The 11277-nt window shown below is 37.1% G+C and overlaps 2 protein-coding genes across 4 annotated transcripts; both read left to right on the forward strand.

Moving 5' to 3' along the window:
* Window positions 1-325: 325 nt before the first annotated feature.
* On the forward strand, window positions 326-8368 carry LOC103946674 (ribonuclease 3-like protein 2). 2 transcript variants are annotated; one of them, XM_048564268.1, is made up of 5 exons: window positions 328-790; window positions 1907-2071; window positions 6108-6463; window positions 6568-6752; window positions 7470-8368. In XM_048564268.1, exons 1-5 carry the CDS (start codon window positions 422-424, stop codon window positions 7517-7519), a joined length of 1125 nt encoding a protein of 374 aa, XP_048420225.1. In that variant the 5' UTR covers window positions 328-421; the 3' UTR covers window positions 7520-8368. The 2 variants fall into 2 exon arrangements, with proteins under 2 accessions (XP_048420224.1, XP_048420225.1); XM_048564267.1 differs by having other exon boundaries at window positions 326-790; window positions 6568-8368.
* Window positions 8121-10858, forward strand: LOC103940904 (ribonuclease 3-like protein 2). Of its 2 annotated transcripts, XM_048564263.1 has the most exons (5): window positions 8121-8265; window positions 8417-8833; window positions 9412-9576; window positions 9716-10071; window positions 10168-10858. In XM_048564263.1, the coding sequence occupies exons 2-5, from the start codon at window positions 8465-8467 to the stop codon at window positions 10496-10498; spliced, it is 1221 nt and encodes a 406-aa protein (XP_048420220.1). In that variant the 5' UTR covers window positions 8121-8265; window positions 8417-8464; the 3' UTR covers window positions 10499-10858. The 2 variants fall into 2 exon arrangements, with proteins under 2 accessions (XP_048420220.1, XP_048420219.1); XM_048564262.1 differs by lacking the exon at window positions 8121-8265 and having other exon boundaries at window positions 8323-8833.
* Window positions 10859-11277: the final 419 nt, after the last annotated feature.

The following is an 11277-nucleotide window of genomic DNA, read 5'->3' on the forward strand; positions in this document are numbered from 1 at the left end:
GTTTTTCCAAATCCTCAGGAAAAAGATCTGATGAGGATCATTTTCCTTACTTAATTGCCTCAACACCATCAACCAATCCCCACGTTACGAGGAGAGATCATCTCTGGATCAAGTAATTCAGATTTTTGAAATTTCATTCAACTGTTCACTTATTTTAACATCTTAAAAGCTATAATAATTTTTATCGTTAGATAAAATTTTAAAAATTCGAATTATTTAATTCGATGACGTTGGCTAAAGAGATCCGGAGAGCATCTATTCTCGCACGTTACAACCTCGGCCGCACTGTTTTACCCCTTATCTATTTTTCTCTCTTTTAACATTCTTTAGTCTTACTTTTAAGTCTTACTTTTACTGTTAAGGTTGTTTAACTTAATTGCCTCAACACTGTCAACCGCGATCGATCTTCCAATTCAGCAACATGAAACTCTTCACCATCTCAGCATCCCTCGATCGCGAGCTTCAGCCATCGCCGGAAATGAAAGATTCAGTGACGGCCATGGAGAAAATCGTAGGTCACAACTTCAAGAACAAGAGGCTCCTAGAGGAAGCTCTCACACACTCCTCCATCACTTACTTTCCCTCGTATAAGCGTCTCGCGGTGCTCGGCGACGCCGCCCTTGGCCTCGCTATGAGTAATCACCTCTTTCTTGCTTACCCCAATATGGATCAAGGCAACTTCACTGAGCTCCGCTCCGCAAATGTTAGTAGGGGGAAGTTCGCATGCGCCGCTGTAAAACATGGTTTTTATGGCTGCCTTCGCCACAGATCACCTGCTCTCGATAATGAGGTCATTGTTTGTGCTCTCTCTCTCTCTGATTTCTTTCAATTGTTACATACATACTGTATTACTATTATTTTTTTAGAATTGTTATTAGCACTTCTAAAATCTCATTGTAGTTTATAGTACAAAATAAGATTTTCGAAGTGTCAATAATAATTTTCTTATTTTTAGTATTTTTTGAAAATTGAAAAGTCGAATTTGCAATTTGTAGAGGTTTTTAATTTTCAAAGGAGCTATTATTGGCAATTTGGCATACTAAAAGAAAAAATTATCATACACTAAAAGATAAGAAGAAAAAAAATGTAATAAAACTCGAATGAATTTTTTATTTTTTGCTTTAAATGCCAATAACATCTTTCTTTCTTTTTTTTTTTATTTTTTTTTATTTTTTTTTTAAGAAGTTAAATATTATAATTTTTTTCTTTTTTTTTAAAGGGGACCAACAAAGGGCTTCAGTAACCCTAAACTAGTTAGCTAGCTTGGTTCGTAGTCACAAGGGTACAAATCCTTCCATCGTTAAAAACTTTGCCAGGCCTAGAGAAACAGCCTTTGCTTGGGGCACAATGAATGTCTTTTGAGCAGAGGCACAACCCTTCTAGTGCACACCCTTCTGGGTGTTGGGACTCACAAAGGCATTTCAAACCCATGTCTTTTGAGAAAAGACTAATATATCATAACATGAAAAAAAAAAAAAAAAAAAAAGAAGAAAAAAGAAAGGGAACAATTATTTGCATTCCAAATATTCTATTTTACACTTTTTTTATATGTATTTTTCTTTCTAAACATAGAAAGTTTAGAGTGCAAAATGAGAATTTTAGAATGACAATAACAACTCCCTTAAAAAAATGTGTACATATAATTAGAGTCACTGACATATTTCCTGAGCTTTTGATTACCAACTAACTAATGTGAACATTAATTTCTTATTTCTATGAAGAAGTTTGTAAATGAAACAGTGTCACACATAAGTTGGTATTTTAAAAGCAGGTGCCTCTTTACCCCCTTTTTATTTAAGTTTTTATTGTGTTTTTCTTGTTGAAATTTGTTTAAAAGATTTGTGGCAGCGTTAAGTAATGGTATTTTTACTTTTGTTTTAATGAGCAATTTGATTTAAATTTTTAGGTAACGGAGTTTGCCAGAGAGGTATCGATATGGAATGGAAAAAATGAGCCGACACTTGTATATGATGGGGCTATACAACCCAGTCGTGTTCTTGCAGAAATTGTGGAGGCAGTGGCAGCTGCTGTATACATTGACTTGAACTTTGATCTGGACAAACTATGGATGGTGCGTATTTCCTTTGCTTGTTTCATTTTATAGTACACGTATGGAAACCTTCTTTGAGTTTTTAATTAGGGTTTGGAAGTTGGTTTGAACTCTAACTAGTGGTTTTTGTTAGTTTTTGTCTTGGTTTGTGTATTGTTTTGGTAAGTTTTGCAATAGAAATGAATGAGAAATTGAGGAACACAAGAACCTAGAATTGCAAAGAAAATGAAGAACGAAAAGTGGAGTATGTTGCTCCTCTTGGATTCAATTTGATTCAGTTACAGATCACAAACACTGAAGAGGAAGGAATATAGTCGTTGCTTCCTTCACACTTGCAGCATGACTCGATGATGTGCAAAACACCTTGATCACTTAAACACACACAGCTAATATAACTACTGGCATACATCTGACGGTCTATTACATGAACAACATGAGCTTAAACCCAAAAAATGAGAAGCAATCTGTTGAATAAAATCTGCACCAATGCTTGTACTTCAATCCTCCTTTCTAAAACTTGTTGCGTATTTGACTCCAAGTAATCCTCTAAGCATGTAGAATCTGTCCTTTTGCAAAGCTTTGGTAAAGACATATGCCAATTGCTCTTCAGACTTGCAATAAATCAGATTGATAACGTTGGAATATTGCAAAGTTTCCCTAATGTAGTAATACCTCCTGCCAATGTGTTTTCATCTTTGGTGAAACACAGGATTCCTTGTTCTTCACCAAAATCCTCCAACACAAACTTGAACCACACTGCCTGAACTGTTGCTTCTGCAGCTCCCGTACTCAGCCTTTGCAGTTGATAAAGCTACACAGTGCTCCTTGACTGAAGCCCAAGAAAAAATCCCACTACCAAATGAAAATCCATAGGCCGAAGTGCTCTTCATATCAGATTCATCACCTCTTCAATCACTATCACAATATGCAATCAACGGTGATGATTTCCCTTTTTCATATTCAATTCCATTATCCAAAAGTACCTTGAATGTACCTTAGGACCTTTTTGGATGTTCCAAGATGTTTCTTGGTAGGATTGTGCAGAAACCTTTATAACAAACTTGTAAACATTATATCAGGCTTTGTTGTACAAAGCTTCATCTACAAGATCACCTCCATCATCATTTTTCAATTTTTCATTCACAGATAGTGGAGTACTAACTAGTTTACAATCCTTCAATCCAAATTTTCCAAAAAAAGTCCATGCATATTTTCTTTGGTTTATGAAAATCCCATGCTCAGATTGAACAATTTCCGACAATAAACCAAAAGATGTCATCTCATCTCGCTTCATCATGTTTGCTTTGAACTCATTTATCAACTGAAGACTGCTTCTAGTATGGATAATATCATCCACATAGATTGACACAATAATGGATTCAGATTCACCCCTTGTCTTGATATAGAGTGTAGTTTCACTTGGACTCCTTGTGAAACTATACTTATGCAGATTTGATTCAATTTCTTCGTACCAGGCCCTTGGTGCTTGTTTCAAACCGTAAAGTGCTTTCTTGAATCTATAAACCTTGTCTTCAGCTCATGCTACTACAAATCCCTCTGGTTGATCAACATGGACTTCTTCTTGCAGAACACCATTGAGAAATGCAAACTTGACATCATGTTGGTAGAATTTCTAACTTCTCTGAGAGGCTAAAGCAATCAACGTTCTTATAGTGTCTAGCCTCGCAGCTGGGGCAATAGTTGAAGTTAATACCAAACTTTTAGGTTAACTTTTGGCTACAAAGCTTGCCTTGTGCTTCTGTATAATGCCATCTAGGTTCAATGTGGTCGTGAAAACCCACTTGAATCCAACAATTGGCTTATCCTCAACCAAATCCCATGTTTTGTTCTTCTCTATCATTTCAGTCTCTAAATTCATTGCTTTCTTCCAAGCACTATTAGATGCAACTTTCTTCTCATCTCTCATGTTCAATAATACTGAGATTACATTTTCTTAGATATCACTAACTTTCTTCAATTTTACTGGAGTGTCGTGTGAATTACTTGATTCTCCAAAAGTCTATGTGAATCAACAAATATATGTTGCTGAGAATTTCTCACTTTTAGCTGAACTTATCTCTCAGTGTTAACCTAAGTCATTTCAATCTCCTTGTGCCTCTCATTCAAATCTAAATTCACAGGAAATGACGTTGAAACATCTTCTTTAGTTTTCCAGTCCCAAGTTCCATTTTCATCAAATATCACACTTCTTGAAAGAAAATCTTCTTGACAATCACATGATGCTCAAGTTTTCTATCTTCAAAGATTGCAACCTTGTCATCTCTAAATACCAGAAAATAACCATGTTTTATCATTTTCCCCACACTCAACAGATTCTCATCCAATCCTGGAACTAGCATCATTTCGTTGATGTTTCTAGTTCCATTCTTGGTCTCAATAACTAATGTACCATTTGCAATGGCTTGTACATCCCATTTTGATTCTTATAGTTACATCTCTGTCAACATTGATAAGCAATAATTCATGTGAGATCATATAGTTACTGAAACCACTATCAATGTACCACACATGTGCATTCTTAACAATTGGTGCGGAATTGCAGGCAAAAAAGCATTGCAGTTTCTTCTCCAGCTTCCTTGGCAGAGTGAACTTGTTGCACTATCTTGCTTCTGCAATCCTTGGCATTGTGACCAAATTTCTCACGCTTGGGGCATTTTGGCTTCTCTTTAAACCAACATTCACCATAATGTAAACTGTCACAAGTCCTGCAAATCTCCTTTGAATTCTCCCTACTTCCGTTGTACTTTATAATTGCATTAGACTTCACAGACCCCATTTTCTCCTTATTCTTCCAAAACTTCTTGCTCTTGAAACCACTAGCCTGTGGGCTATTCCTAGATTGAATACCGAGACAACTGAAATCCCTCTCAGTCACATCTCTAGCTTCAGCATGCCTCAATAATCTTTTTTCAAAACCCTTGAGAGTTGCTACAACCTCAGTGGGGTCAATCACACTGATTTTCTTAGTTACATCAATCACAGATACAATGTTATCAGATGTTGGGATAAGACTAATCAATAGCTTTTCTACAATCCTCTTATTCGACAATTCTTCACCATAGATTTTCATTTGATTAATCAATCTAAAGAGCCTAGTCAAATAATCAGACAATGCTTCACCATATCTGATTCTAGAATATTCAAAATCACAACGAATACCTTGAAGTTTCACCGCCATAACTTGTGAATCACCCTTGTATTCCTGCTTCAAGACGTCCCAAGCTTCCTTAGATGTTTCTAGATTTGCAATCCAAGGAAAGATCTCATCGGATACAGCCCCCTGAATAAGTCCCAATGCCTTTGTAATGAGGTCTTGAATCACGATCTGCTTCTTCTTAGTGAGTTCTTCATCGGACTCATCTGGAAACTCTACTCCTTCATCTACAAATTTTCACAATGCTGGGATTTGAAGATAGTCTTCGTCCTAATACACCAAAAGTCGTAGTTGACTCCAGTGATCGGAGCTCAAAGCTCAGCTCCACATTCAGCCATTTCGTTCTTTGATTCAACTAAGTTCTCCGTTGAAAACACAGAAAACTCAAATCACAGTTTCAGACCCCTTGATTCAAGTCAAACTAAGCTCTGAGGACATGTTAGTGTTTGTATTGGTTTGTGTATTGTTTTGGTAAGTTTTAAAATAGAAATCAATGAGAAATTGATGAATGCAAGAAGCTGGAATCGCAGAGAAAATGAAGGAAGAAAGCAGAGTACGTTGCTCCTCTTGGATTCAATTTGATTCAGTTACACATCACACACACACTGAAGAGGATGGAATATAGCCGTTGCTTCCTTCACACTTTCAGCATGACTCAATTACGTGCACAACACGTTAATCACTTAAAAAACACATGGCTGCTGTAACAGCTGGCATACATACAACGGTCTATAATGTTATAATCTTAGTCGTCTATTACAAAACGTGAACGACAAGAACTTAAACCCAGACTATGAAAAACAATCTGTTTAAGAAATTCTGCACTAATGCTTATCCTTCAACAGTTTTTATGTTAATTATCCGTTGCGGTACATTTTGTAGAAATTCAAGCATCTTTTGGAGCCTATAGTTACTCTCGAGGGATTGCCACATCACCCTGTGACAGTGTTGTTTAAGTTTTGCCAAAAGCATGGAATGCGTGTTGAAATCCAGGGGTCGAGAAATAATACCGAAAATTTAAGTATTGCTTGTGTACGTGTTGATGGTTACATCGTTGCCTCGGCTTCTTATAAGCATATGGAAATTGCTAGGCTTTCTGCTGCACGAACAGCTCTATCTGAGTTGTCCAATTCATTCGGCATAAGCTGTAAGTCGGTTAAAGTTGTTACAGAAAATGAAGCTAAACAGAATTTGAATGTGCTTTGTGACAAGAAGAGGATCCCTAAACCAACTTACAAGTACGAACTCTTCAATTATTATTATTATTTTTTTTTTTGTGTTTATAGAAATATGTTGTCATAATATTTTAAATAATCCACGAATATTTACTTTGCTATTGTAGAATTGAGAAAGAATCTGGTCCTGCACATGAGAAGAGATTTGTATCATCAGTTGAAATTGCAACTGTAGAGCTAAAAATGATGGGAGATGAAAGGTCGACAATAAAAGATGCGCAGAATTCTGCGGCTGCCTTGATGATCCTTGGTTTACTACAATCTGATACTATGACCAACACCAAAGAAGCAGGTAATAGTAGGATTGGTTATTTTCCCTCAGTACTCTACAGACTTGTGTTATGATTCGTTGGGTGACGAGGCTGCTTGTTTTTTGTTTCAAAGGAATAAGTCTGTTAGTTATTTTCTTTACCGTGGTCAAATTAGTTATTGGGTAGCCTTTCTCTTTATTTCCATATTTGGAGGTCACTCTTGATTCCTCTTGGAATTTCAAAGAGCTTGTTTGTATGGCCTCGTTCGATGTTCAGGACTAAATAAGAATGTTGGTCATGGATTATAGGAAAATAATGTGTTTCGTGCCTACAGGATTTAGGTTAGGATTTGATCCTGTAACATGTGGTTTGTGCTCACCATAGTTTTCGGACCGGGTGTGCCCTGTTTCAAGTGTTGGCATGATTGGATAGAGTTTACTGGCAGTTTAAGTTCGACAGAGCACTTTTGTATCAAAATTTATATGATCTAAAACAAGTGACCTACAATCAACAATAGAAAATGAAGTATAGTTTTATGCTAGTCTAGGAGCTCAATTTTATGGTTTTTTTTTTTAAAAAAAAACTTAAAGGTGATAGTCCTGCGATGGCTCGGAGACATGGAGAGACAAAATGAAACAAGTGAAAGATTGTCCTTGTCTCGGCTCTTAAAGCTACCAGAGCAGATTAGGCATAGAAGTACTCTTTAAAAGTTGAAGTCGTCAATTAGGTGGTTTCACTGCTAACATTAATTGTTGCAGGTGAGGTATGGTGCTTAGTCAGTGCAAGGAGCTTACCTAGAGATTGTTGAGAATGAATCCCACATCGATGGAGGAGATATCTTGCATGAAGCTAAATGGTATCAAAGCACTACGTCCTCAGCCAAATGGTCACATGCCCTCTACGTCACCCCATTTCTATTGTTGCTAGGCTTGATCAATATAGCCACTTCCCTCCACTTTGCATGGTTGTTCTTCACCGTATAATAGCCCCTCACTCTCCTTATCCATTACAAATTTTACAACCTCGCTTAAGCTCTCCTTTGAAAACCGCCCATCTTCTTCTCTCTCCACCTCCATAGCAACCTTGAGCTCTTTAACCATCAACTTGGTTACCAAGATCTGGTTCACCAGTCGTGGAACCAGAACAATCTGATTTTCACTCAACAAAGACTCCAGCATTGACCCAAACCCACAGTGAACAAAGAACCAACTGCTGGGCGGCGCAAGATCGACGTTAGGCTGTTTAGTGATGGCTGAGGGAGCAGGAGGATTTCATTGTCAGTCGAGCTTTATGGCGGAGGCAGAAGCTATGCGCACTGGCCTCACTGAATGTTTGGAAAAGGGGTTACGGAAGATTGAAGTAGAAGTGGATGCGAAAGGTCTGGTTGAGATGCTGAAAAGTGGAGAGGTTTTGGATACATCGGTGGAAGGTATTCTAACGCAAAATCAATTGTTAAAAGTTGAGAAACTCAAGATGTTTAAACTTTTGATGCAAATGGGGAATCGATTCCGATGATTCATCAACCAATCCCTACACGACAACCTCGGCCACACTGTATTACCCTTATTCTTTTTTCTTTTCCTTTAACATTCTTTTCCGCAAATAGGGAATAGATCCCTTACTTTGACTATTAAGATTGCTTAACTGCTTTCCATTACTACTTAAGAGTTAATTTTTTGGTACTTCCAATTCCAAATCCAACTAGCTAGTTTTACTTCACCACACCTCAACGGCGATATTCCAATTCAGCAACATGAAGCTCTTCACTAAGTCAGCATCCCTCGATCGCAATCTCCAGCCATCGCCGGAAATGAAAGACAAAGTGATGGCCATGGAGAAAATCGTAGGCCACAACTTCAAGAACAAGAGGCTTCTAGAGGAAGCTCTTACACACTCCTCCATCACTTGCTCTCCCTCGTATAAGCGTCTCGCGGTGCTTGGCGACGCCACCCTTGAACTCGCTATGAGTAATCACCTCTTTCTTGCTTACCCCAACATGGATCAAGACAACTTCACTAATCTCCGCTCCGCCAATGTTAATAACGTGAAGTTCGCACTCGCCGCTGTAAAACATGGTTTTTATGGCTGCCTTAACCAAAAATCATCTGCGCTCGATGATGAGGTCATTGTCTGAGCTCTCTCTGGTTTCTTTTAATTGTTACATACTGTATTATTATTATTATTTTTGGTACTATTTTAAGTTGAAAAGTTGAATTTGCAATTTGTGGAGGTTTTTAATTTTCAGAGAAGCTATTACTGGCTATTTGGCATATTAAAAAAAATAGTACATCATAAGCAAATGTAATAAAACTCATGCAGGATGAAGGTTTTTGTTTCTTTAAACGCCAATTATAACATCTCTTTTTGATTTGTATAATAAGTTAAATATTATATTTGACTCCATGTGTGTTGAGAAAAGATTGATATATCTTAACATATAACATGAAAAATGAGATAAAAAAATATGTATATTACATGAACTTTTGATTACCATCTTATTAATGTGAACATTTCTTATTTCTACGAAGAAGTTTGTAAATGAAACAGTCGCATAAGTCAGTGTCTTAAAGCGGGTGCCTCTTTACCCCCTTTTGATGTAACTTTTCTAGTGTTTTTCTTGTTTAAGTTTGCTTAAAAGATTTGTGGTAAGTAATGGTGTTTTTACTTTTGGTTTTATGAGCAATTTGGTTTAAATTTTAGGTTGGGGAGTTTGCCAAAGCGGTATCGGAATGGAATGAAAAATATGAGATGACGCTTGTATACGATGGGACCATACAACCCAATCATGTTCTTGGAGATATTGTGGAGTCAGTGGCAGCTGCTATATACATTGACTTGAACTTTGATCTGGACAAACTATGGATGGTGCGTATTTCATTTGCTTGTTTCATTTTATATGACAATTATGGAAATCTTTCATTGAGTTTTTAATTAGGGTTTGAAAGTTTGTTTGAACTCGAACTAGTGGTTTTTGTGTTAATTATCTGTTGTGGTACATTTGTAGAAATTTAAGCATCTCTTGGAGCCTATAATTACTCTCGAAGGATTGTTAGATCACCCTGTGTCAGTGTTGTATAAGCTTTGCCAGACGCATGGAAAGTTCGTTAAAATCAAGGGGGACATAAATGATACCGAAAATTTAAGTATTGCTAGTGTGTATGTTGATGGTATCTTAATTGCCTCGGCTTCTTATAAACATATGGCAATTGCAAGGCTTCATGCTGCAAGAAAAGCTCTACCTGAGTTGTCCAAAACATTCGGCATAAGCTCTGAGTTGGTTGATGTTGCTGCTGAAAATGAAGCCAAACAGAATTTGAATGTGCTTTGTGACGAGAAGAGGATCCCTAGACCAACTTACAAGTACGAACATCTTCAATTACCTTTTTTTTTTTTTTTATAGAAATATGTTGTCATAATATTTTAAATAATCCACGCATATTTACTTTTCTAATGTAGCAAAGAGAAAGAATCTGGTCCTGTACATGAGAAGAGATTTGTATCATCAGTTGAAATTTCAACTTTAGAGCTAAAAATGATGGGAGATGAAAGGTCGAGAATAAAAGATGCGGAGAATTCTGCGGCTGCCTTGATGATCCTTGGTTTACTACAGTCTGATGCTATGACCAACACCAAAGAAGCAGCTAATAGTAGGATTGGTTATTTTCCCTCAGTACTCTACAGACTTTGGGTTATGATTCGTTGGGTGACAAGGCTGCTTGTTTTTTGTTTCAAAGGAATAAGTCTGTTAGTTATTTTCTTTACTGTGGTCGAATTAGTTATTGGATAGCCCTTCCCTTTATTTCCATATTTGGAGGTCACACTTGATTCCCCTTGGAATTTCAAAGAGCTTGTTTGTATGGCCTCGTTTGATGTTCTGGACTAAATAAGAATGTTGGTCATGGATTGAATGTTAATCATGTTCTATATTCATGTGTACCACCAGATTTTTATGGGTGGCACAGTATCAAGACAAAACATAAGAAGAAATTTGTATCCTCAGTTAAAATTGCAACCGCGGATGGTGTGCTTTCGTGATAGGTGATGAAATGTCGAGAATAAAAGATGTGGACAACTCTGCAGCTTCGTTGATGACCTGTGCTGTACAAGAATCTGGTTATATATGATACAACTCTGATTTTTTATTCTTCTTCCTGAGATATATATGTGCTTTGTATGTGTGGTGGGCTCTTGTACCTCCTGTTGCATTTGAAATTTGAATGCATAGGTTAGAGGAAAATTCCGTATGGCTGGAGTCCTGCAAGAATAACCATGGATTATAGGAAAATAATGTGTTTCATGCCTATAGGATTTAGGTTAGGATTTGTCTATTCTGTAGTTATGCATATTTGTATTTGTTTTTCATATTGCAGCATTGAGAAAGATGAAGGTCCTTCACATGAGAGGAGATTTTTATCGTCGGTCAAAATTGCAACTGCGGATGGTGTGCTATGCATGGTGGGAGATGAAAGGTCGAGAATAAAAGATGCGGACAACTCTGCAGCTTCGTCTATGATCTGTGCTTTACAAGAATCTGGTTATATATGATGCAACTCTAATTCTCTTTAT

This window comes from the organism of the source record quoted next, unplaced genomic scaffold (genome assembly GCF_019419815.1).
Source record: "Pyrus x bretschneideri cultivar Hongxiangsu unplaced genomic scaffold, Pyrus_bretschneideri_v1 Contig38, whole genome shotgun sequence".
NCBI lineage: Eukaryota > Viridiplantae > Streptophyta > Magnoliopsida > Rosales > Rosaceae > Pyrus > Pyrus x bretschneideri.

Excerpts from the sequence above, each read along its gene's own strand:
- LOC103946674 (XM_048564267.1), top strand. The coding sequence starts at position 422 with ATGAAACTCTTCACCATCTCAGCATCCCTCGATCGCGAGCTTCAGCCA. Across the intron at positions 2,072-6,107 it reads ATCTGGACAAACTATGGATG|AAATTCAAGCATCTTTTGGA; the intron begins GTGCGTATTTCC and ends TACATTTTGTAG. Across the intron at positions 6,464-6,567 it reads ATCCCTAAACCAACTTACAA|AATTGAGAAAGAATCTGGTC; the intron begins GTACGAACTCTT and ends TTGCTATTGTAG.
- LOC103940904 (XM_048564263.1), top strand. The coding sequence starts at position 8,465 with ATGAAGCTCTTCACTAAGTCAGCATCCCTCGATCGCAATCTCCAGCCA. Across the intron at positions 8,834-9,411 it reads CATCTGCGCTCGATGATGAG|GTTGGGGAGTTTGCCAAAGC; the intron begins GTCATTGTCTGA and ends TTTAAATTTTAG. Across the intron at positions 10,072-10,167 it reads ATCCCTAGACCAACTTACAA|CAAAGAGAAAGAATCTGGTC; the intron begins GTACGAACATCT and ends TTTCTAATGTAG.